This window comes from Haemaphysalis longicornis, unplaced genomic scaffold, assembly GCF_048455015.1.
Source record: "Haemaphysalis longicornis isolate Haplotype H1 unplaced genomic scaffold, Haemaphysalis longicornis Haplotype H1 scaffold_2, whole genome shotgun sequence".
In the NCBI taxonomy this organism is placed as follows: domain Eukaryota; kingdom Metazoa; phylum Arthropoda; class Arachnida; order Ixodida; family Ixodidae; genus Haemaphysalis; species Haemaphysalis longicornis.
The window spans coordinates 184,000,862-184,027,287 of record NW_027526295.1 but is presented as its reverse complement, the minus strand read 5'-3'; the positions used below and the strand labels follow the sequence as shown (position 1 = coordinate 184,027,287).

At 46.9% G+C, this 26,426-nt stretch overlaps 1 protein-coding gene across 1 annotated transcript; it reads left to right on the top strand.

Annotated features, from left to right (window-relative positions):
- The first annotated feature begins 613 nt into the window (after nt 1-613).
- LOC144169622 (monocarboxylate transporter 2-like) lies at nt 614-26,426 on the top strand. Its single transcript, XM_077698875.1, has 9 exons — nt 614-1,048; nt 1,252-1,456; nt 3,396-3,627; nt 5,672-5,815; nt 7,770-8,151; nt 9,840-10,134; nt 11,837-12,089; nt 17,900-18,049; nt 26,160-26,426. The coding sequence occupies exons 3-9, from the start codon at nt 3,441-3,443 to the stop codon at nt 26,186-26,188; spliced, it is 1,440 nt and encodes a 479-aa protein (XP_077555001.1). The 5' UTR covers nt 614-1,048; nt 1,252-1,456; nt 3,396-3,440; the 3' UTR covers nt 26,189-26,426.

Here is a 26,426-nt window from a genome sequence, read left to right as displayed (position 1 = left end):
CTGAGAATGAATTACGCGGATGTTTAGGGCGGGAAGGTAGACGAGAGAAGCAGTTCTTTCAAATTTAATTTAAAATAAATGTCCAGGCAGCGTTCACTACTCCTGGAAAAGGTGGCTTCCCGTGATTAAAGAAGGCTTTGAAACATTTGTATAGGAAGCCTAAATGTAAAACTGTAAAGATATCTGCAAAAAAGAAAAAGTGGCGCTTCTTGGTGCCCCCAAATCTTTCAACATTCACAAGCTCTCGAAGTATCACGCGTTAAACAAAGGCCCGCCAGTACGTTCCAGCCAGTGTATTCCGCACCACTATTCATGCAAAAACTACTCTCCATGACGCAAGCTTTCGTCAACAGACTGGTCTAACCAATATGCTTGCGAAAAACCTAAAAATTGTTTAAAAGCAGTACTTCAGTCTATCTACTCTGTAGATGCGGCGCGAATGCGTGTTGATAAGACCTTTTGTAATACACTTCCCCTTCTTTATCTGTCAAGTGTGATGCAAGTATTGGACCGTTCACGTGCGTCATTTGGAGGAAGAGCTCATACATCCCATTCTTTCGGGAAGACAAAGTTCCCGTTATTACCTCGTGAAGTCCCAAGCTAATATCATGGCCCAATTGTGTTCTAATTTGTAGCACTAGTAACAGCGAGTGATAGCGAGTGGGGATAAGGACAACGCGCGAAAACGCACACGTGCATGTGCGCTGATCACCGAATCGGATAAGACGCCCTAGAAGGAAGATAAGACAGTCAACCCAACAGATAAAAGGACAGGGCGCTGGCCGCCGCTACTCGCGGACGATATCCTCAAAAGAATGCTTTCACTCAACAGCTGTGGTGTGCTCCCTAGGCCACTGCACCGAGCGGGCGATCAGCCAACTTCGGAGGGTCGCATAGCACGCCAAATCGCGCTTGTCTCGAGAGCGTGGGCCTGAACCACTTGACAGCCAAGCCGCGTGTTCCAGAAATTCGACACCGGTGCGCTTAGTCCTGGCTGAAATCCAGTTGTCACCGGCCAGTGCAGCCGGTTAGAACTAAACTCGCTGACGTAAGCCCCTGTTTGCTACTTGGGAATATCTCCGATTTTTTTTTTTATTTAGAAACTTCAGCTTCCGCTTGCGCTTTGAAGCGAGCAGGCTCCGTACTTGAGGCGTGTTTGCCAAGCGGTAGTTCTAACCCGAATCTGGCATTGGCTCAGGTGAGTGCGTTAATCACTGATTTGGTAAACCTGGCACGTTATGATGGCTGCAGCCATTGCGCACCTCTTGGGAGACCACCTGTGAAAGTGCGCGTGTGACGAAAACTGGAGAATGAAAAAGGATTCTCGACCAAGCAACCAAAGCCGTCGTGAACGTCTGGGTTTGTGACGGGAGAAGAACAGCGAAACGTCCTGGTGGGCTCGCTTCATTCGGCTCTTCACATCTACTGGGACGGTTGCAGCTTGCTGCAGTTTCAGGTATGTATGCTGTTAATCTGATCCAATTATACCCGTCGCGGTGGCTCAGGGGCTTAGGCATTGTGCGGCTGAGCCCAAGGACGCGGGTTCGGTTCCCGGCCGCGGCGGCCGCTTTCCTGATGGATGCGAAAAGCGAAAACGCCCATGTGTTCGAGATTTCTGCACACGTTAAATATTCCCAGGTGGTCGAAACTAATCTGGAGCCCTCCAGTACGGCGCGCCTCATTGCCTGTGCAGCGTCGGCGTGTGAAACTTCATAATCAATCAACCGAGAATACAATTATCGAGTTGAGACGCTATGATTTGCGCCTCGTGCTGAACTCGCTCGCACCTTCATGAGCAAGCTGAACTTACGTGCATGTTCGCCCAACAAGTCCCCAGTTTCCTCGTTAAGCTTCGGCACAATTACCAAAATTGGTACGGCGTTTATGTGTTGCTTAGGCAGGCATAGGGCGGCTGTGTCGCGGAACGTATTGTACAGCCCAGCTTCTATTAATAATAATGAACTAATATGCTCTTGCAATTCAAATTACCACAACATAGCATGACGTTACCTAGCCTACAGATATTTATTTCCTTGAACATTCGATAACCCGTGGCGGTGTCTGTGTCTGCAAGGCGAGGTGATACTAAAGACGAGGTCGCGGGTTCAATTTCCCACGGTGATTTAGCCGCAGGTCGATGTTTTGGACCGTTCAAGAGCCGCAAGACTACTAATTTAATACGAAATTCTTCACTGCAGCCCTTTGCATAGCCACGGCGATGCTTCGCCGCATAGAGCGCAAGGGGGACTTTTTGATAAGGAACAAGGGTTATCTGAACCAGTGCGCACTCTGTCTGTCCGATAGCGCATTCAGACAGCGCGTGCGCGATGTTTACAAGGCAAGCACATTTAAGATACCGCAGTGATTGGCGGTCAAAAGTTGAAGGTCCAGTTTTTAACAGTTTGGAAACAACTTTAATGAGATTGTTATAACTTCAACTGGTTGAGACATCGTCTTGCATGGAAAATAAACGGCGCAAAGACCGCACCACAGAAGAACAAGACACCCAGTCGAGTATTTTCCGCTTGTCCTGTTTTACCCTGATCTTGTTTTTGAACCACTTATTTTCCTCTGAAGATAGTTTCTGTATTTGGTTCCAGCGGCTGCAAGCTGTACAAATAAATCTCCAAGCTGGCTTGTATAGAAAGCTGTCCATGTTCCCATCCACTTTGTGTTTTTTTCTTTTAAATTGAGCGTTCATTGGCTTGACATTCCTGCAGTGATGATTGACTACGTCTTTGGTCGTTTTTCGTGGCTCATGCAGTAAGTTGTGAACCAGACCATGGTGAGCCTTGCCCTTTCTTTGAGTAAGAGATGTTAAGGTCGCTTTCGTCGGAATCATTTTGACACTATAGCGTTAGGCATTACTGGCCGAAGATTCCGTTCGCGCGCAAGCGCTGCAGGCCACCTTTTCAGTAAAGCTTGATGTCGGGCTAGTTGGTGTAGAAGAAGACATGAAGACATGGCAGTCTGGTTTTCATCTATGGATCACCACCTAAAGATGTATATTTCAATCCTTGCCGCACCTCTTGGGAAAGCTCACCAATGGGAGCAGAAAAACTCGCCCAAATATTCTTCATAGGCTGCGCTGGATACGGCAGCATAAGAACTGATATATCCCTCTCCCCAAAACTCCACTGCCTAAAACCTACTGCCTGAATAAACTCGATAAATGCAAATGTAGCTCCGTATAGTTGGGGGTATGAATAGCAGCATAGAATGCGAGTGTAATTTTATGCGATTCTCCATGAATGTAGCTCGCAAGCCTGCGTAGAGCAGCCACACTAACTTTTGGGAATTCCTAGTCGTTTGAGGATGATGTTCTCGACGCTTCGAGGTGTCCCACCTTGTCACCAGCGATTCCTCGTTGCTTTCATCTCATCCACACATTGCAGAAGCCACTCAGTGAAAGCAGTAGAGGTGGCAGCAGCAGCGCCGCAATGGCTCTACCAGACTCCCGTGCCTGCTGGCCCGTAGCCGCGTCCATGGCCATTTACGTCTTCTTCGGCATGGTGATGTTCAAGTCCGAGGCGGTCATCTACCTCGGCTTTAAGGACATGCTGCACGTCGACCGACAGGACGCCTCATGGCCTCTGACCCTGGCCATCACCATGTCCCAGATGGCAGGTGAGTTTCTTGCGTAGGGGCCGCACTGCGCATGCGCTCGTGGCTTGAGACCTTATCAGCGACGCTCTAAAACCTTTATATCCAGGCAAGCAGCTGTCTCAATGAAGCATGCAAAATGCGCGAAGTGTGAAATTCAAACAAATTCCACTGAATTTTCTTACATTTTATAAATCGTAAATGGCGGTTTGGATTTAAGTGAGTTGCTTGCTTCTCAAAGTTAGTTGAGGAGGGAAGAAGATGCTGCTTTGTTATTGTGCTATAATTTCAATATGACACTCACTTGCATGGTATGCGGAGTTTAGTTCATGATAAAATCACTTACAGATTCCTGCAACACTTCTTTCAAATTTTTTCGAAATCCTAAATCCTTGAAGAAGGTAGTCAACCGACACATCCAGTATTTATACGTAAACTGGCGATACATCAAACTTAGGGTTAATTCAAACAAAACTCACATTTTTGGTTGGCCCGCTATTCTTTCAATGTATTCAAAAACCGCTTAATTAAAACTCCTTCATTCGGTTAATTCGTACTTTTTGCGTGCCCATACCAAAAAAATATCGACTGTCTTCCCGCAACTATTTAAGAATTTGCGTGCTTGTGTAATCATAACAGTCGAAAAATCAAAAATAAGTGCCTCAAGCCTCCAAAAAACAAGGCGTTGGTAGTTAACAAACGTTCGACACAAAGCACAAGCAAGGTAGACTATGATGTTTCTCAACTTTCGAACCTTATTTACCGTTTCAACGATGCGAATTAAAAACCAAAATAACGAACTGGCCTCAGAAAACTTTTAAACATGATTGGCTGCCTACTTTTGTCGAAGTGCAGTAAAAACCACGCGGGCCACTGTGGCAAAAACAAAAAGAAGAACGCGCAATCGAGCAATCGCGTGTCCGTGTCACCAAAAAAAAGAAAAGAAAAAAAAGAAAAGAAAAAAGCGGTACGGCGGTACGAAAGTGACGCTCACGGCATTCGGCTCCTGGAGCTTACGCATCAGCTTTCTTTTAATTTTGTGCAATTAGGGTTTCAAAGCGCTTAAAAATTTTAAACGTGATTCAAGTCAAGCGCTAATCGTTGTGTGGTGTTACCTTGCCCAGAGTCGTACACATGAGAACTTTTGATAATTCAAACTTCTGATAATTCAAACAACATCCTAGGGTCTCCTCTAGCTTGAATTATCGCGAGTCTACTGTATTAAGGGGTTGCAAAGTACGTCAGCCAAACATTACTGCTCTACGCCCGTCAGAAAATTTAGATACTAGCTCAAAAGATATTTCACTCTTTCCCGGTCATGGCGTTCTTCGACGGCTTCAATTACGTAATTACAGCGGAGCAGCGACTGTTCGCCGACCTTCCTTCAGTTGCAGCAATGAACGCATTTGAACGCCACGTTAAAAAGGAAGCCGGAAAAGCAAGGAAGAAATGGAAGGCGTATCTGCGGCGGCGAGCAAATCACGCAGTGCCACTCCGTGCTGACGATCGCTGTAGCGTTCGTAGTGTTTCCACACGCGAAGGAAAGAGGGAAAGCGTTGATTGGGAGTGATTCAGGGTCCCTTTAAGTCGCCCCAAGCTCGGGCGAGGAAATAATACATTGGCGCACAGAACGTAGATATCTGCGAGAAGAAATTCAGAAATGATCAAGCTGGTGCGTAAAGACATACTGCGCAGAAAAGCAACCATCGTGCCGTTGGCCTGGCCTCGCTGCGCACATTTTGCGAGACGAATGACACGTGACAACGATAAAACAAAAAGCAGTTTCTACTTACCAACCTGTGTTTTCGTGTGTATACAAAGTTTGTCGCCTAAAATTGGAAAATAGCTGTCCTGTGACTCTTACGGACGGTTTATTAATGCCGTGAAGGCTATTCGTTTCTTCAGAAACTTCGCATTCGGCACTGCGAATGTATATCTTCATTTCCCTTACTCATGCTTCGAGTTGCCTTAGTCCGCCCTCTGTTCCTGACTGTGCGGACTACTTCTGGATTCTCTGCCCTCTTGATTGCTTCGTAAGCACCTCTGCCATTTCCATTCTTTTTTCCAGGACCCTTGTACGGCGTGTTAAACACGTGCTTCTCTGAGAGGATGCTGCTCGTGTTCGGTGCCCTGCTTTGCGCGGTGCCGGTCATGCTGTGCTCTTTAGCGAACAGCCCGGCACTCGTGGCATTCCTCTACGGCGTTCTTTTAGGTGAGTCACTGTTCTTTCGTACTCGCCGTTAGAGCCACAGTAGCGTAAGACGTTCCCCCATTGAGTACCATTTACGCTTTCCACGCAGATTTCCTGCTGTATATCCCGGCGATTTGCCTCGAGATATTCTTAACCACTTGCACTTGCCGCCTGAACATTTACTGTCATCTTCATTCTTATCTGGTGCAGCAAGTCATACAGCCAGTGAGGCTGAATTAGCGAATGTATTAAGGTGTTCTTTCTCTATTTCCAACTTTCGCTTTTTTATGTTGATGAGTTCAGAAGACGTAATAACTCTAATGTTTTTCCTCAAGAAAAAAACTTCCTTGAAAAAGTTTGGGCAGACGCCGTGTCCCACCGCTGCCGATAAGTTTCTGTTAGCATATTTTTGAAATGTGGCTGATTTGTGCTGACAAACTGTTTTTTTTTCTGTCCGTACAACGCTCCTCCCCCTCTTTCTGCCTTCTGTAGCTCCCATCACAGGTTTACTTCCTTCATTCTCCCTCTTTCCCTCTACCTCAGTCTCTCACAATCCTTCTCCTTTTCTCGCCATCTTTGGTTTGAATGTCGAGTTGACGCTATCCCAGGGGAAATTAACTAAACAAATACTGCCCAAAGAAGACTATAGTCGCTAATATAGCGGAAAGGGAACGCTGAATTGTCTCAGAATGTGAATCGCAAATCATTGTGGAGGTAACCAAGCTTTGAAGTGGTCTAAATGGTGCTAAGTGGCAAATGTTACTGGCGCTGAGAAAAATAATGACGGGAAAATAAAGCTTGCAGAATAATCATAATCGTGGAAGGGTTTCACTGCTAACTTTGTGTGGATATAACTGTCATGTTCGTATTTCGCTCAGCCCGAGCAACAATCTTCACTAGGGGATCAACAATGTATTTTGCGTCACCCTAATTACCCTGACTCCCTCTTGTTAACGTCCAGCAGTGTTCGCACAGAAAAGCAAGACTAAACAAAAAATAAACGACGGTGCGTGTCCTTTATTTTCATACTCACTTTCTTTCTGCGTTGCGTTTTTGATATGCGGGCTCTTAGCCTGTATGACCCTTGCTTCTCAGACCCAATGGATGCAAAGGCAACGAAAAGTGATCTCTTGTAACGTGGTGGGCTACAAAAAATAATGCAAAGATAGGGCAGTTCATTGCACCAAGTGATAAAACATCAGCAGTGTGTCGCACTCCTTTCTAGATACCTTAATCATGGGACAGAGCTTGTGTGAACGGTCGGTTTCAGGCTTTTTTAACGGCAGGGCAGTTTAAGCTTTTAGTGGCGCCGTCGAGCCTTACCAGAAAACTCCGACAACAAAGCTCACGTGAGCGGGCACCTCGTGAGGAGCGCCCGGCTTCGGCCAGCTCGACCCTGGAGGACACTCTGCCCAGCGTTGGTGGCGGGATCTTTCGCGTGCTGTTCTCCTTACTAGTTGACGTGCGTTCGCGTCTGAAGCAGAAAGCACTGACGCCGAGTTCGCGAAACGGGCTTCCGCGGGTTCTAGCGCGACCTAACGCGGTCCACTTTGCCATAGATGTGAAAGCCTGCGTACAAAACGATACTGGCCTGTCAGTCATGGAGAACTTCATTTTCACTGGCAAGTTCGGAAATCAATGTAAGGCACAAAAGTCGGATCTCCGACGAAGGGAGAGGGCCGCCAGCTCTGGTGTTTCTTCAGCCTTGCAACACTAGGGCAAGCTATGCCTGTTTTTTTGCTTGGCAACAATCACCGTTTTAAACTTTCGTGACTGCTACCAAGCTCAGTATTGCAAAGAGATTCGCGCAGGTGAATTGTTTGCAACCTCTCAGCTCATGGCGTTTGCGCTCCAGTAAATGCCGTCCCCTAACGCCTCAACCCCGAAAGTCCTAGTACTAAAGTGACGCCAAATGTGTGAAGTCTTTAATTCCGCCGCGAGCCTTCTTCCCTTGTATTTCCTCATCGGGCCACAGGTCTGGGCGTCGCCTGCGAGGAGGTGATTCCTTTCACCGTGGTGGCTCGGCACTTTGTCAAGTACCGGGGTTCCGCCATGAGCCTGCTCTTCGTGGTGACATCCGTCTCCGGCTTCGTGTCTCCACTCATCTCCGAGGCGCTAAGGCAGGCGCTGGATTTCCGGCTCGCACTTTTCGTGCTCGGCGCCCTGCAGCTCAGCATGCTGCTCGGTTGTGTATTCGTCGACAGGGTGCCACAAACCGCCGTTCATGGCGGTGCTCAGGATGCCGCCGAGAAGGCTGCGGTGACGCCTCTCCTCGCACACAAGGAAAGCAGCGTCGACGTGAAACCATATGCGCAGCCTGAATCTAAGATCCTCGTCACCTCCTTCAAGACTCCCAAGTGAGTAAATATGCACACCACACGCCACGTGCAATGCAATGAGTGGAGTTATATACTTGGGGAAAACAGCCTCAAATCACCGCCTAAACGAAACTTCAAGTGAAAACTTGGGAGCACGCGTGTTGGCATCTTCAAGGAGTACTGACGCGAAATACCAAAGCTGAGATTCCTATTTAAAAAGCTGTGTATAGAGACGCCCCCCCCCCCCCCCCCGATAGTTTCAAGAGCAGCCGTTCACTATAAAATATTTACACATTAATTGTGAACGTTGCACGTACGAGGAAGCTCGACACGGATACCCTCTCGGCATCGGCATCAGCATGATGCGTTGAGGTACCGCGCCATGCGCCCCACCCCGATTTACTGACGTCAGGGCTACCGAGAGGTAGCCAAAGCGCTGGCTGCTGTCGACGTGATCTGATTAACCTTGAGTATGACGTTGCAGTTTCGGGACTGACATCATGCGGCTCGTGCGCACGCGACCACAACCGGTCTGAACGGCCTCGTTCGCTCGAGCGCGAGCGCCGGACCGATTGTGGTGCGACGAGCACCGTCACGGTCCTATCATGGCGGCCGCCTCGGTGTTCGTGTCTTTCTTTTTTTTTTTTTTTAATTGCGAGAGCTTGCCCTACGCCATAGCAGCGGTGTTCGTGTCGTCGAAACCGAAATTGGAATGAATAAAATAGGCTGTAAATAATTATTTACTTTGGTGTCGACCATTTAATGTGTCATTCTATAACTGGGCTGGTAGGCACCCATAGCAGTGAAAAAAAGAAATGGTCGCCATCCTGCCATGCGAAAGTGGATGTCCAGCGAAGCTGTTGTAAGCCATATTACAAATGCTGATGGGGGAAAGTATGAAATGTTTCTCGTCGTATCGGGGGCCTTCATTTGCGCTCGGCTTTTCTGGCGGCAACTGATGGGTACTGCCTTGCGTGACGCATGCGCTCTCGTCTTGCCTAGCCTTCAAACATGATAGGCGAACATAATCTTCACTAGGAACACACGGTGAGGGGGGGGGGGAGGGGTCTCATTGTTCACAGGTGCCTTATCATCCATAATACGGTTTCGATGCTTGTTTTCTGTGTTTTTAAACGAATACTGAGCTCTATGCTGTATGCTTGACTAGCCCTGATGCATGCGCTCGGCGTCTTAGACGAGAACTGCTGGGTCCTGCCTGGGTTTCTTGCTCACGACAAAACATTTTCAGACAAACTAGAGGCTAGCGGCTTCGCTGTAAAGTAATACAAAAATTTGATGTCAGTACTTAGTTAATATATAACCCGAAATTATCGAGAACAACGACCACCGTAACCCAATCTCTTTTTCATCGTACAAATCCTGAGGTCCACGAATAATCTTTTGGCTAAGCTGTGCCATATAGTCCTCAACCACGGTGCATTTCACGAGCATGTTTAATAGCGTAAGACAAGCTCGCACTTGGCCCGTGAAAACATGGAACACCAAAACTAATTTTCCGGGAGAAAACTACGAGGCGTGCCGTACTATTCAAACACGTCACTGTCTCGTGTCTGTAGTAGTTACCCCCGAAAAAATTACCTTTTCCCCTGAGATCTAATGTAAAAGCTCTTGCGTTCCGTCAGTTACGGTTGCCGACTTGGCGACCGTAGTTTAACGTAGTTTAACGTACGCGGCTTTTGCATCCACTTCTGCTTTCTTTGGTCAAGGTTTACGGCCGGTGATCAGCAGTCGGAGGAGACCGATCCCCTGCTCGTGAAGGCACCGGCGTCGACTGCTGGCAGGGTAGTCCGCAACCTTCGATCGCTGGCGACCGTGCCGTTCGTGCACATCGGGGTGTCGCGCGCCGTAACCGTGTTCGTGCTCATCTTGTTCACGATGACAGCCGCCGACTTCGGCAAGGATAACGGCCTCAAGGACTTCCAAGCCGTGTCACTGGTCACCTCTGGTGCGTTGGGGGACCTCGTCTCCCGAACCGGAACTGGCTTCTTGCTCGATTACAAGGTAAGGCCAGCGTTCTTCGTTGTTAAGACGTTGACAACTCTTAAAGCGTCAGGTCCTAGGAATTTGTAAAAGAAAATGGCGTTACAGCTAGGAAGCTGTATTAACGTCCGGATGTAGTACATTAAGTTGGGGTGGCCCGGGCTCTGCAGGCACCGGTGATATTGTAGCAGGTGATAAAATTTGTGAAGTTGGCATGCACGGTGACATTTACAAGACGAGGGCACAAAAAAATAGGGTACAGGAGAAGGAACGTGCATGCGACGAGTACCTACTAACAACCACCTTTGATTAAGAAAACAGTTGACTCCTTTTAAAGAATTTGAACATGAATCGCACGTTTGCGTTGGTAGGAGGCGCCGACTAACAAAATCACACGCACGACCTCGGAAATTGCGAAACGTCCGCTAGGTAGCAGTGTTGTGGAGTGTCCCACTGTGTTGCTCCCTCGCCGCTATTTCACGCCAAGAATATATGGCAGGGGCTTGTCAACAAAATAAAAGTACAGAAAGTAACCTCAATCCTACTTTCCGGCAGGGAAGTGAGAGATGGCCCTCTCTAATCCCAATATTCTGATTTTGATTCTGGGTGAGCTTTGCGGCGGCGCGGCCACAGTTCAAACAACCACCGCTAACTCCTCGTCACACTCCATGAGCCGCTCCAGAGCACCGAGGGACCGGAATCCCGCCTTCTTCATTACTTCTTTCAGTGGACACTTAAGGAAGGCCTCCGAAAACAGCCCACCATCTACAGTTGTTAAAACGGAAGCTTTCTTAATGGAACCGATGGTGCCTTGTCAAAAAACTCATTTCACCCATACACCGGTTGGGCAACCGAAAAGCTCTGCCGCGTGTCTCTGGACACGAGGCACGTGCGTGAAACCGGATTTACATTGTGTCAAAACGGATACTGGAAAATTCCGAAAAAGGAACGGTTAGGCAACACACGCATCGATCATGAAGAAGAAATACAATAGTGCACCTTCATCTCATAAACCACGTAACGGTGTACATTTAGACCGTTCGTAGATGCGTTAACTTAGTGTGCGAAAAATGGTCGCATTGGTGCGTTCTTCCTTTGCGATTTGGGTCTTTGAAGGTTTCACGATCGATTTGACGCACTTTCAAAGGAGGTGTGACGCACTTTTAGCACCTGCTTCTCCCTAATTTCTTTATAAAGACATGGATAAGATTTTTTTCTGTAATAACGCGCTAATCGTGCATGTAATATTGCAATAATCAAGTAGTTTTCGGGCTGCTGTAGTTCCGAGCTAGTATGTCTAGACATTATTTCATGCCAATGTCATGCTGCTACAAAACGAAGCCGACAAGCATTCAGCACCGCCGACTACACAAAGCAAAAATGATTTTGACAGCGCTGTAAAACAAAAGCAAAAAGAGATAGCGGAATGCAAGAAACAATCGAGGGGGACATCAGAACACGTCGCCTCTTTTTTTTTTCTATGCTTTGCCAACCCATGCCTGTAAAAAAGTGGATTATGCATGCTAATAGACCTTACGCAGTTTCCGCAGGAGGGCTTCACAGCAAGCCAGTTAGATTTAAATGCTCATACTTTTTCCGGGCATTACTTTTGCGGCTATTGGAACATCCCTTGCGTGAACAAGTGGGAAAATGCCTTGCGTAAAAAAAAATAAAAATGCAAATATCCCGTTTAAATGTTCCCCTGTTTGTCGTCTTCCTGCAGCTTCTGAGCGGTGAGGCCGTGATGCTGTGGGGATTCGGAATCCAGGCCCTGGCCCTGGCCGGCACGGCCTTGCTCCGAAGCTACTGGCTCCTCCTCGTGAGCTGCTTCTTCGTGGGCATGTCCGGAGGCGGTCGCATCTTCGCCGCCACAGTGATGGTGTCTGAGCGGTTCGACCAGGACTCCCTGCCGCTCAGCCTTGGTGCCATGAACTTCATCGCGGGCCTCGCCTGCCTTGCGAGGCCGCCACTCATCGGTGGGTGCTTCGCAGCTTGTAACCGTGCATGGGGCTTCTATATAATGTGTAGACCTGCACACACTACGCCGTCACACTGATGTGGTGGCGCTGGCATCGGGATCGGAGGCCACCGAAATAGCGGTGGCTGCAAATGTGCGTGCATTTCGACCCACTCGTGTAGGCAACACTGCGCAGAGGGACACTTCTCCAGATCTGACACTGTCCCACAAAATAGCGGGAGTTAAATGGTACTACACGCCCCACACACTTGGCAGTGATCATTTTATTATACAGACAACCGTTCAGACCTCTGCCACACTTGCCCGAAAACTACGACAGCAGTACATTACGGACTGGCACGCCTTTAGGGGGACTTGCCGCGCGCAAGATCCACCTGAAGATGATGTTCTCGTACAAGAATGGATTAATCGTCTAGTGCATTTCAAGACACAACACGACCAGCCCCTTGACGCCGACATTTTAGCCGAAACCGTCGACTTCCATTTGCAACATCTGTGGGAGGCTTATTCCAGCATTCAAAAACGATGGAGACGGCAAAAACACAATCGGCGCCTTTGACTTAAACTTGCTCACCTAAATAGCACGATCGACTCATACGCCGCTGAACTGGCTCGAACGCAATGGGGCCAATTTTGCGATGACATGCGGGGAAACCTCAGCATGCGCCGCACATGGGCCATACTACAGCATATGCTTGATCCCACTCAGTCTAAGCAGGCCAGCAAAAACCGACTCACCAAAATTATCCAACAGTTCCCCGGCTTTAACGACCAACTCATGACTAGAATTAAAGAACTCTACTTCACCAAAGGCGCCTGTGAGGCTCTTCCCGACTACCATGGACCCGCCAATGCCGTCATGGATCGGGCAATTACCGTGGCCGAGGTTCGTGCAGCCTTACTCAAAATCCGTCCAAGATCGGCACCCGGGATGGATGGCGTCACTAATCAGCTGCTTCGTAACCTTGACGATCGCTCAATCGACATTCTAACTGCTTACTACAACCGTTGCTGGGAGGCTGGTGACCTACCATCCGAATGGAAACACGCTAAAGTTATTCTCCTCCCGAAACCAGGCAAACCCCTTGCGCTTGAGTACCTGCGACCAATATCCCTTACATCTTGTGTGGGCAAAGTTCTAGAGCATGTCGTTCATGCAAGACTTGTGAACCACATGACTCAGACTGGGCAATTTCCGCGCACCATGTTCGGCTTCCGGGCAGGGCTGTCAACTCAAGATGTACTCCTGCAATTAAAACACGAAATTATCGCTGCCCCTTCAAAGGATCGGATATCCCACCAGGCTATTTTGCGTAACGTTGCCACTTTGGCTCCGGGTAGACGCACGTACAACTATATCCGTAACTTCCTTTCGAACCGCACGGCTGTTATTCAGCTCGGCGACCTACAATCCGACACTATCCATCTTCCAACCATTGGCACGCCTCAAGGCGCAGTGTTATCCCCGCTCCTATTTAACATTGCACTAACCCACCTTCCCGGTAAGCTCGCCGCGATCCCTCGCTTACGCCACAGCATATACGCCGACGATATTACGCTGTGGACCACCGGAGGCAGCGACGCTCAAATCGAGGAGGCTCTCCAACAGGGAGCTGACTTAGTTACCGCGGCCGCTTGTGAAGTCTGGCTTGGATGCTCACCGGAAAAATCTGAGCTTTTAATTCTCCCCGCCAAACCATCCGGCAAACTACTCCAGACACCCATCATTGAGGTCCGGATTGATGGTAGAGATGTTCCCCAAGTGGCAGTCCTGAAAATACTTGGGCTCTGCATACAGCGCAATCGCGCAAACACTAAGTACCTAGCACAGCTGACTTCTCAGGTGAATCAGACGATCGCCCTCAATCGCAGGATTGCTGCCCGCAACAAGGGGCTCAAAGAAACGGAACGTATCCGGCTGATACAGGCATTTGTGCTCAGCCGTCTCACTTACTCCCTCCCGTATCTCTTGCCCTCGCGTGCCGAACTCTCTAAAGTCAACTGCCTCATTCGAAAGATCTACAAAACGGCGCTACAAATCCCTCGGAGCACTACCACTGCCAGACTCGAGAAACGCGGCATTTACAATATGGCGGAGGAACTCATTGAAGCCCACCTTATCGGTCAGCTAAATAGGCTCTCATCCACGCCCACCGGTCGCACTCTCCTTGCTACTCTTAACCTTAAAGCCCCGATTCTCTGTGACGACAGGCTCCCGGTACCACCCGACATTCATGGCTCCCTCACTATCCGCTCTTTACCGCGCAATATGCACCCTGTTTTCAACAAGCAGCGTAGGGAACAACGGGCACGAGCGCTTACAGAGAAATACCCCGTCCACCCCACTACGGTTTACGTGGACGCAGCTTGCTATCGACGGCAGGACGCATACGCTGTCGCCCTAATCAGCCATCCCAACACTCCTCCCCTTAACTCCCTAACAGTCCGCACCATCCGACCCGCTGAGGCGGAAGAGGCGGCAATAGCCCTAGCCCTTACACATAGGCCGCCCCCTACCACTATCATCTCGGATTCGAAAACACCCATTCGAAATTACGCCAGAGGCATAATCTCGCCCCTGGCATAATCTCGCTCGGAATTATCCTCAAAAATCCCGTGCCCATAGAGCTGATCTGGACTCCGGCCCACACGGGCGTAGGGGGAAATGAGGCAGCACATAGGGCCGCTCGAGAGCTCACCGTCTGAGCAGGCCCTAGCCTGGAACCCTTTCACGGAGCCCTATCAGCTCGGGACAGTCTCTTAACCTTCCAAGACATTACGGCACATTTCCGCTTCTCACACCGCCAGCTCCCTCCCGCACACCCGGATTTATCCAACAGGAAAGAACGGCTATGGCGACTGGTGCAAACCCATACCCTCCCCTGTCGCTACCACCTGCACCGTATTTATCCTTCCGTCTACCCCTCCCCCAACTGCCCGGCCTGCGGAGCAGTGGCAACCCTGGACCATCTCCTTTTGAATTGTCCCCACAACCCCTTTCCCCCATTACCAGACGGTGGGCACTGGGCTGAGGCGCTGGGCAGCTCCGACCTGTCTACCCAACGGGTGGTCACGGCGAGGGCTGCTGCGGTCACCGGTACGCCGGTCACCACGCCCCCTTAAGGGGCCTTTAAAGGCTCAATAAAATGTTTGTCCTCCTTCCCGACGATCACGTCTGTAGCGCGTGCCGCTGAAATAGCGGCAGCTGTAAAACTGTGGGAATACGTGTGGAGAATGCCTACATTTTCTCACTAATTGTTTACGAACATGAAACAAGCCTAGAGCCCTAATGCATTGTGCGCCATTACGGAGATGCGGTGGCGCTAGCGTCGGTAGGGGCTTTTACTGAATGTATCGTTTGGACCCACAACCGTCGTCTGGTCCTGATTCCGCGAGAAAAATGGTCCTGCTCAAGTTTATCCTCAATGGCAAACAATAGAAATCTTCAAAATACTAACAATTGGAATGGTTATCGAATACGAATACAAGCAATTTTAGTGAATATCTTACTGTTGACCAAGAACGAGGCGCTTTTAAGAAGTCCCTATATGAATTCTTCGTATGGTTGCGAGCCCATCCGTGAAAGGCCTTAATACACGGCATTTAGAAATTTTTCTTCAACGGGGCCGTCGCAAGTTGCAGCGCAAAGAAAGTTGTACCGTCAGGTTGTTTGCTATCTTTCGTGCTCCTCTAAAATTGCTAAGATTTCAGGGGAAATAACAGCATGCTGCTAATTAGGATGGACGTTCTCTTCTCCTGTGGCAATGAAGAGTTCCTTGTGTCATACCTTCTTTCGTGCTTTCAAAATAAGCTAAGGACATAAACTCCCGCATCACAGACAAATGGACCTTTACTAAGTTGAACTGCACCGACGAAGCTATAGGTGGTAAAAGTTTAGCTGTCAATTTCTTCGCTTGGCAACACTGGAAACGGCCACAGTCATGACCGATGCGCCACGGACATGGCGCGGCTTGGGCCACTGAGCCCGCACGCCAAAGAAAAAAAAAACACTGGCGTGCGTCATTTACTCCCTTTCAACCTGATTCTCAACGGTGGTGTCAACAGAGATGTTATTAATCGCACTCACACTGGACTCGAGGCAATACTTTTCGTTCGGTGAGGTAGAGTTTGTAACGTCCAAGCTATATCATTTGCTTAGCACAGACAAGTACAAGCATCCCGCGGAGCCCGACGTAACCAGTGACGGCGCACTCACACGGTTGCCTGCATGCGCGCCTCGCCATTGAATACAAGCAATAGATAACAGCCAAATTTATTTCTGCTCCTTTTCAACGTCGACCTGAAATAAGCACGTAAAAAGACTGCAGATCCCTCGTTAAGTGCCTCCCAACCTGTTTCTTTCTGCATTTCGCGGACACCTGTCGAAAATCCCGCGCATCTCCAACAAAGGCCAAGGTTCCCCGTCCGTCAAGCCAGCAGTAGTACCACCCCCGCATTACGAAGTCCGCAGGTGCACAGGCTCACTCCTCGGGTGGTTTATTTGTTCTTCTCTCCTGGGCGTTAGCTGTCTTGATACCTTACTCTGGCGACATTACTTTGTACGATTTTCTGGAATGGTAGAGCGAGCCATCTCTATTACGGCTCACCAGCCCCTTCCTATTGAACACGTAGGTGGTGCTGCTCCTAATGCGATGTCCGCTCTGGCCCCTAACTCTAGCGAGTTACAATCAGCGTGCCTGCAGGTTACTATATCAGCAGCTTGACTTCCGAAAGGCTTGATGTTTTTCTAGTTGTTACAGGTACACTCTTGAACGAAGGGCATTTGAAATGTAAAGGAGGCAAACAGACTAAAATTAGACGAACTGCAGAACTAGTGAAGTGCGTTTTTTAAGATGAATTTTTGTGCGTTTGTTCCCTCTAAAATTGAAAGCGCTATTTGTTAAAGAATGCTTCACTTCATTGCTTTTTTTTTCGTGTAACCCCACGTTAAGACAGCGAAAGTATCGGTCCGCAAAACGCAACCACTCTGAAAATCAATGTAACCCAGTCACAAAAAAATACTGTCTCATCCACATTTAAAAAAGTGTCTTGCAGTAAACTGATTCAGCAGTTTAACCATGAGTTGGAAGCTTCCAGTAGACTCCACAAAAGAGGCTTTGTGTGGACACACACCCACATGCTACGATATTATTTCCAAATGCCGCCACCTGGCTACACCTGGAACTTGTTTGGCGGTGCCGGGGGTTAGAGTACATTTTGTGGCCCTAAGATAAGATTATTGCACGTACTTTGCACGTACTGTGTTCCCCGTAAAGAAACAAAGTGGCTAGTTGGGCAACTTGGTACGGGTTCATGGTATGGCTAGAGCGCAAAGACAAGATACAAAAGAAAGGAACTTTGGGTGAGTCCTGATACAAGGAAAGGACGAGCGCTGTCCTGCGTTTCTGCGCAGCGCTCACCCAGCGTTCCTTTTTGTTGTATCTTGCCTTTTGCGCTGTGGCTATGCCGTGAATACGGTAAACGTCCATACGACTCAAGTGATAGACTGCCGCCGTTGCTGCTACTGGTTGGACTACGAAATGTGCTACACTTTTCTGCGGCAACTATTACATCCTGCAGGAGCTGTGCGTTCAATGGTTAATTCTAAATTGCGTAAGAATTTCAAGTGTGGCCCGGTTAGCACAATTTTATGCAGTTTGCATAGGTTTTCACAACTTAAAATTTGAAGTAAGCAAGTTTGCATTGTCAAATTACAATAAATTAGTCAGGAGCGCAACTCCTTTGACTGACATTTGGTAACAAGCCATTGATTTGTGGCGCCTTAAAATCCATCGAAATGATATGCAGGTTACGTACGAGATGTGATCGGTTCCTACAATCTTCTCTTCATGGCGTTCGCCATCACAAACGCCGTTTTCATGGCCACATGGGCGTTCACTCTGCTTTGGAAGAGATGCCGTAGTGGCAGCAACAGGAGAGAACTGAAGGATTTCACAGGTAAGTTCTGATGAAGTAACAGATATATAAATGCTGCCGACGATGTCGCGATGCTTGCTATCGCCTATTCATCGGTAACATTGAAAAAAAAAAGACAACGTAAAAGCACAGCCATAAATGAGAATCAGGCTATTGGAAGTTCCTTTTTGTACATCATAGACACGAAGTGCACCTAAGAACAAACGTAATGAAAAAGATTCAGTTGCCGAGTACATGTACTCATGCGAAAAGCTGACGACATACTTAATAAATCAAATTTTATTTTGTGCGTGTGTGTATTGCGTGCGTGGTGATTGTATATGTGTTGTTGTGTGTTGGTTGCTGAAGCGGTGTTGGGACTAATATTTAGTCACGCAGAATAATTATTCAAGTGGCGATCATGAGAGGAGACCACATTGGATGAAGTGTCCTAAAAGCAGACAAAAGTTCCCCTCCAGTAACTACAAATGTGGACTGGAGTACCACAGAGAGGAAATATTGAAGAAAGGATGGCACGCAGCTGTGCAGAGTGCAAGCGAAAACCTTTAACGTGCCGCAAAAAGAAAATGGATCGTTCAGAAGTAAACAAATATATGGAACACACCATTAAAATCATGTTAAAATTTGTCTACAATTATAAATTTGTCTTGGTAGTTGTGTTTAAGGAGCACACCACGCTAATGACGCGGCCCTGAAGGCAACATGCAACGTGACTTGATTAGGATGACTGGCATAGTTCATTAAAATGCATAGTCCTAATTTCTTGCGAGCTGCATGTAATTGACAAAACTAAGAAGCACAAGAAAGAATGACGAACCCCCAATGACTTTCCCGCAGTGACCCAGGGACGTCACACATCGTGCCTATGGTTAGCTGTTCCTGTAAAACCGGCAAAAACTATACACAATTGGGGACTTGCAGAAGGAAATAATTGGGGCTAAAATGGAAGATATGGTTTTCATAAACAATAAAGTACATGAAGGAACCATAAAATTGGCACACCTGCTCGTTTTAATTTTCAAAAATTAGATGTTTGACTAGTTCATCTCCATTTTGGCACCGATTGATCTTCACACGAACAGACACACACTTTCTCACAAGGCTGATTCAGAAAGTACCGCAAAAATATCAAAATAGCTGCAGCATAAACCCCATACAAAAATCCGTCACATTTTGCCTTCAAATTCAAGCACAGAGCTTCTGGTTGGAATTGCAGATTTGGGTGCTATAATTCCAGCTTTCACTTTGTATTCTTTAATGTGGGCTCCCTAATCATACAGCTGATGTATTTTAGAATGATTACATCCTCATGCCTCTTAACAGCAGCTTTCGAAGCTATTTGCTGTTTCCTTTGCTGCCGGATGACGTGACGCCGGGCAACGTGAGGGTTCGAGCCAGTTGGTACTCCATAGTGCAAATTTAAAGCGCGACAAATTTTAACGTTAAATGATTAACGTTCAGGGGGGAGGCCACCGACTAATCAAGAAAGCGCATGAGAATAGGGATTGGATTGCGCACGAAATGTTTAATAATGTACCTAAGATATGACTACGTACTGAGGGTCTATAAAGAGAAGCGACCAAACCCTTTCGCTGGCGGGTTGTGGTCTCTAGTTCCATGACTTCTGTACAGGGTCACCTACTGTATACACGTGTGTACTTACAATAAAAAGAAGCGTTCATGCCTATTTGATGAGGTAAGTGGCACATTAGGTTTCATTTCTGCGGACTTATTCTCTCCGTTATAGCTTACTAACGCCACTGTATTTTCTGGCAAAAAGTAGTGTTGTAACTTGTATGCTTGGTTTGTTTGTGGCGCTACGTCACTATTGCATTCAAAGTGGCCGTCCAACACTCTAAACTTTTTTTCCACCCATATACTCCCTAGAAGTTCTTTTTCGCCTGTCCTCTAGTGATCCTCCTTGTAGGAGTTTTTTTACTACATGGAACAGGGAGGTTTTGTTTACCTCCTCAAAACAGGGTGTTTTTAGGTGATAGAAAGGAGGTAGTTAGGGAGTGTTAAGAAATGTTAGGGAGAATTTAAGGAGATCAAAATGGAGTATTCTTTACTTCCTCAAGGCGTTTTTAAGTGATGTTTATGGACTTTTTAGGCGGTTGAATAGGAGCTTATTATGGCTCCCTTGGGAAGTACTTATGTTATTTTAGGGGCGTTTTGAGGAGGTTCAAGGGAAGCATTTACTTCTTTTGCATGGAGTTTTACGTTTTGTAGGCCTCGCGAGGGGAGTTTTTAGGAGGTTCAAGGGAAGCATATATTTCTTTTGAATGGAGTTTTGCAAAGCTGGGGCGGTTTTGTAGGCCTTCCGAAAGGAGTTTTTTCAAGGCCACAAGGGAGAGTTTCTAGTTTCCTGCGGGAGTACTGATTTCACACGGCTTTGCTCGGTTTCAGGTTTATTTCAAACGAACTTTCGCATACAAGTTTACATGGTGCATGGTGTACACAAGAAGGCTCCGAAATAAAAACTTAGGGCGACCTCCTATAAGAAAGCAAAAATGGTAAATTGCCAAAAACACGCCAGTTAGGAATGGAAGACAGCAATATAATGCTAGTTGAACAAACCGTAGAATTAATATTACTACAAGAACTGGAAATACGCGAAAAACAAAGATAGGCGCAAACACAACCACATGGTAAGTGAAATCATTATATAATAGCGGATCAAGAACGCGTCAGTACTTATCAGAACTTATCAGAACGCATCAGCACTCAGTACACAAAGTGAAAAAAATGGTTGCAGTGGTTTACAACAACAAAAAAATTTCAGTTGGTGGTGAAATGAGCGATCTGTGTGCTAGTTGAACAAACTGTAGAAACAATATTACTACAAGAACTGGAAATACGCGAAAAACATATAGGCACAAACACAACGGCATGGTAAGTGACATCATTATATAATACTAGAGGATTGAGAACGCGTGAGTACTTATCAGTACGCATCAGTACTCAGTACACAAAGTAAAAATGGTTGCAGTGGTTTACAACAACAAAATTTTTTTTCAATTGGCGGTGAAATGTGCGAGAGCTGTGTAACGATTTGATATTGAAAGGTAACGAGCATTTTGTAGATGGTAAAGGCACAAGAGATAAATGATGTAGGAGACAGACAGCAATGAGATGGCTATGGATAAATGAGTAATATAAAGAACGAGAAATATGCTGCGGAAAATACCAGTGCGTTTTGATAAAGACACAAATGCGCCAAGAAAAGTGACCCAGTCTGAGGGGTTAATTGCAAGGATATAGAACAGAATGGGTGGTATCGCGACAGTTTCTTCAGAGTGAGAAGAAAAAGCCATGTAATTCGTGTTTTTCCGATAATTTTGAGTTGATTCATTTGGCACCAGTTGCCAACATTATTTAGATAATTGTTTCAAGTTATATTAGTTGGTTAATATTATTGCTTCCCTAAAAGATAGCTGTATTATCAGCATACAGAAGGGCCCATCAAATATCCCCTGTTCAGTAAAAAAAAAAAAGAAAACGTCAGAAACAATACGAAATTCTTTAAACTACTATCCAATGATTACAGGATTGAAAACAAATAAAATATTGGTGATGGATATTGATGCGATAAAATTTAATTAGTTCTAAATCCTTCACACGTGGTTTGGTGCTGGCAAGGTCCAAAAAGGCATGTTCCACAAACGTTAGAGCTCTGTGTGCCTTCTTGGGATATTGAATGTTGAAAACCCAGAACGATGCAAACAGACTACACAGTCCTCCCAGTAAAGATGATGCAGTCAAGACACTCTGGCCATCGATGCGGAGGCTAATTTCCCCTTGCGCGGAATGCAGGCAGGGAGTCAAAGGAACATCTACCTGAAAAAGCAAAAAAGAAAAAAAAATGCCCCACATGTAAAATTCAAAACAGACACAATGGTTAAACGAACTTAATAATTCGGCACAGTAATAAAATTGTCATGCCAGGTTCCCTGCGAATTTCAGTACTTAAATTAGGAATGCAAAGGCTTCATAAAACCAAGTGCCAGTACATTAACCATCGTGGCTTTTGCAGCAATAAAAAAGATATTACTTCCGCACAATATACTCGAGCACAACTTTAAATGACAGTGAAGTTAAAATGCAAGTCTCTCTAGGTTGATAGATTAGCTCACGGGGAACACTATTATACCCCTCTTACACCTGCCATTTTTTTAAAAATAAGGTTGAAACTAGCAAAAACACGTTTTCACCGGAAGGGCTTAAGTGGCATGACGCGCACAACTTCTTTCTTGGCTGCCGCTGGATGGTGCTACTCGTCCATACTTGGGGTGGCAGTACCGCTTTCCAAGGGAGCATGCGAGCTACGCATGAGAAAATCGTTCGACGCCAAAACTTGCGAGGCCTCAAAAGGCCAATGTTCTTCTTCAGTGAAGCGTAAATACTGATCACAGGTCCAATGGAGAAACATTTTGCTTAGTGGTCTCGAACGGCAAATCACAGGGGAGTTTGGGGAAGCATGAGCGATTTGACCGGAACTGACCAAACTGCTTGGTACGTGGTAATGTTGTATTCAGTTGCTTGTATACTGCTATTAATCACCGCTGCTTCACTTGCTTCCGGTTTATCCTGATGCAAACAGCGACTGCAGTCGTGTTTGCGTCACGCTTGATGAGCAGTTGAACAGCGATTTCTCAGCACTTAAGGCAGCTTGGCACTAAATCAATGCTGAAATGGCTACGCGGAGGTCCGACTTCCGTTTGAAATCAACTTGCTGGTTGTCTTCAATGACCCTTTAACAACAAGTTACCCTTATGCCTCATCACTGCAACCGATTGTTCCTCCGTGTGGTGCAAAGTGTGTTAGTGTGTAACGTGAAACGAACCGTTTGTGATTTGTAGGACTGATTCTGCTATTAATTACTGCAGTGACAACAAGCTATGAAAGAAAATCCCGCCATCTCCACGAAGTGAATGATGATGAGAGGGGCGAATCTAAAATGCTTATCAGCAGACAATGTGACGCATTAAGTGCAAGCTGCTTTCATAGTGTGTGCATTGACATTAGGATATGGCCCCCTGGCAGAATGATGCGCTGCGCGAGATTTTGCCGTACCTAAAAGGACAGGCAACTCATTTTTACGGAGTATAGGATCTGTAAAAGGGTTGCGAGTTGGGCGAGTTGGTAATTATGCATTGCGAAAAATAAACTGCGCGCAAATTAACGAGGACAAGAACACATGAAGACGGCACAAGCGCACACTCGCAACTAGTTTATTATTGCACAATTCAAAGCTTTATATGCCCAAGCGCCCAATTGCTGCGCCCCCAATGCGTCACAGTTCTCGGCGCACTCAGCCGAAAATACTAAAAAACCGTAACAACAAAACCACAAAACGAACTTTGAGGCGCACGAAAGGCGAAAAATCAGCAAAGATAACCGCATCATACATGGATTAAGACCCCCCCTCCCACCCCCAACACGCATTCCCAGAAGCACCGAAATAGCGCTCAATATGCGTCTAAATATGCGACTTCTCGATTAAGCAGGGCGATAGAGGGATGACTGACACATTCGGAACCAGCTTTTCTGATGTGGCTGGCTTCTACAATTTCTCGCGTTTGCTGGTTCTTATGTCGCAAAAGGATGGCTGTGCGCTCAAACACAGGGACACAATCAGGTCCGCATGCGCGGCAATGAGAAGATAAGTGGCTCAGGTCACGTTGAAAAAAAAATATATATATATACGGTACTTTTAGACGTCGTACGCTCGAGTTTGTGACAACGCACCCGTGTGCGGCTCTGTCCTGAAGTTCGGAGAAATGCAGGCGGGTTGTGTTATATTTCTCCTCTTGCATTACGCTTTCTTTTATATATTAGCGCCCTCTTCCCCGACCTCTCTACCTTCCTTACCGCTTCCGTCTGACTGCGCTGATTTTCGCCAGCACGAAGTAACCGTCACGTTGCTTTTAAACGACGCCGCGCGCGACAAACGATTTTACCTCGAATGCCCTGTTACAAACCAGCCTACAAAAGAATGCGAACGCATACCCCAAAACCCACAAACAAGTAAAATAATACGAGTGTGCGCTTTTTTCTTTGCCCGTGCGCGTACGAGCGGTGAGCGGCACGGGTACCCGGGTACTTCGCTGTTAACCCTATCCAAACGTTTGACAAACGCATCGACTGATGAAAGACCACTTACCAGCGAGCTGTCCACACCTGTCGCCGTATCCAAATGCTGTTTGCGGCCGTTCCTCGTGTGACAGGGGCACATGAAAATCTTTCCACCAAATGGCACTACTAGTCCTTCACAAATAAGAAAAAACGACGGCCAAGGCGAGGCTTGAAGCTCCGGCCGCGCCGACAGCGCCGAGTCACCGGCCGCGCTGCGTTGAACTTGATAGCATCCGGGCAGCCAGTCGTGCCGCCAGGGCAAGTTGAGTCGCTGCAGTCGGGTGCGTTGGCGCGCTGGCACGGGAATTTAAATCGTGTATGTATGCGCAAGCAAGCGAAGCAGATGAACGTTGCAATTGTTTGCAACGGCGAGAACTGCCTCTTCGTTAGCAGCAGAGTTTGACACCACCTATCGCCAAAATAAACAGATTGAGACAACACGGCCGCGCTCTCTGCCTGTGATCGCGCTGGTTGAAGCATCTATACGGGTATACGTACGGTATTGGTTTTGTAGCTGCGTGGAACCGTTGCGTCCTGCTTACTCGTTCTAATTAGCATTAGGCCACGGTTGAAGTGCTGGTGCACGGAGACAGCAGAAGACTAACATGGCGACCGCCCGCTTGAGATGATTACCTCAGATAGGGCGTTTATTGTGGACGTGGTAGTATACAAGGAACCGAACGCCATCTCACAAATGGTGTTAAGTCGTTCTAAATCCTCCATTTTGCTACCCGGATGGGCAACGGTACTACCGTGGAGGTTCGTCCACTTCTTTAGATCATGCCTAGGGAGTACATTTTTTGCTATAGGTACTTTTCAGGGCACATTACTTGATTAAAACTCCATTTCTGGCTAGTTTGCGTTTACAGTGAATGCTGATGTATTACCGTAACATACAGCAAGCTTCTTTTATTATTTATTTGATAGAAGTAGGCAATACCGGCACAAACAGTGGACTCGAGCAGCAAAGGACAGGAGCAGTTGGGAGTCAATGGGGAGCCCTTTGCCCTGCAGGGGACCTGAGTTGGTTGGTTGTTGTTGTTGTTGATGATGATGATGATGATGCAATAGCGTTGAAGGAAATGATCGTGCATTGAATCCTTTTTTATTCCTAGTTAACAAGAAGACAAAAGTAGGAAAATACAAACGAAAATTGTCCTCGTGTCTGCTTTTTTTGTTGCGAATGTCGACGAATGACGATAGTCGACTGGCGCCTCTGCCATGTAAACGCATCCCTTCTGCTTCCCGCTCACTTATCAGGCTGTTCCTCTCCCGTCTCGTTCCTCCCAAGTAACGCGTGAGAGCTTTGCTCAAGTCAATTTAAATTTACCGCGTTACACTTCTCCACGCCGGGTGCCCCGATGGTAGCGCTGCCGTACGGCTGGGACGCGCGTGATTCGAGGCACCCTACTAAATTGTTTATAGAACCACGTTGCCCTGCTCCACACACATGCCAAGCGGAACGTACAACCTATCTAGTGCAACTTTTCGTTACTGTTGCCGTTTGATTTCTTAAAATTCGGCCAGGTGCTATACTGGCGCGGGCAACAGCAGGCGACGATTTCCTGCAGTTGAGGTACTATTTCATTTGATACAACAAAAGCCAAGCTTCCATGCATAATTTTTTTTAGAAAGGAACACTGCAAAGATCACTTATGTATTAATTTTCTGCCTCACATTCACGTAATGTTTTGTTCTTGTTCAACAATGTTGACAAGTATGATGATTGCTACTGGACTTAGATGTTTAGATTTGGCTATGGGTATATAAGACTATTGCGCATATTTCGTTTCACTTTGGCCGGGTGGCTGAATCGAGTCACAGACAGACAAAATTTCTCCGTTTAAGTAGCCCAAGAAAGACTATCGTCTTTAAAGCATGTGATTGATCGAATAGAAAGAATTGAGGACTCAAAGGTCGTGATGTCGAATCATAGTATATGGCGGTGCCAGACGCACGAGTTCATCGCTTGCCCCCTTTGTTCTCCTCTTTTCAGATGGCAACCACAACAAGGCGTTAAGTTGAGAAGCAAACGGCGGAGGTGATACGAATCTCTTTTCGGTGATGCCGATTTTTTTTCTCGCCTCATATTTAGTCCTGGTTTCCCCCGTGGACGTGCGTCGGATTTTATTATTTTTTTATCCCAATTACATGAACCAAAAAGTATTAATCTTAAAAAAGAAGGAATAATATGTACACGTTTCTAAGATGTTCAGTATGAAAAACAACAATAATAAAACTTTCTAATGGCATTGTTTTCTGC

Excerpts from the sequence above, each read along its gene's own strand:
- LOC144169622 (XM_077698875.1), top strand. The coding sequence starts at position 3,441 with ATGGCTCTACCAGACTCCCGTGCCTGCTGGCCCGTAGCCGCGTCCATG. Across the intron at positions 5,816-7,769 it reads CCTCTACGGCGTTCTTTTAG|GTCTGGGCGTCGCCTGCGAG; the intron begins GTGAGTCACTGT and ends ATCGGGCCACAG. Across the intron at positions 18,050-26,159 it reads AGAACTGAAGGATTTCACAG|ATGGCAACCACAACAAGGCG; the intron begins GTAAGTTCTGAT and ends TCCTCTTTTCAG.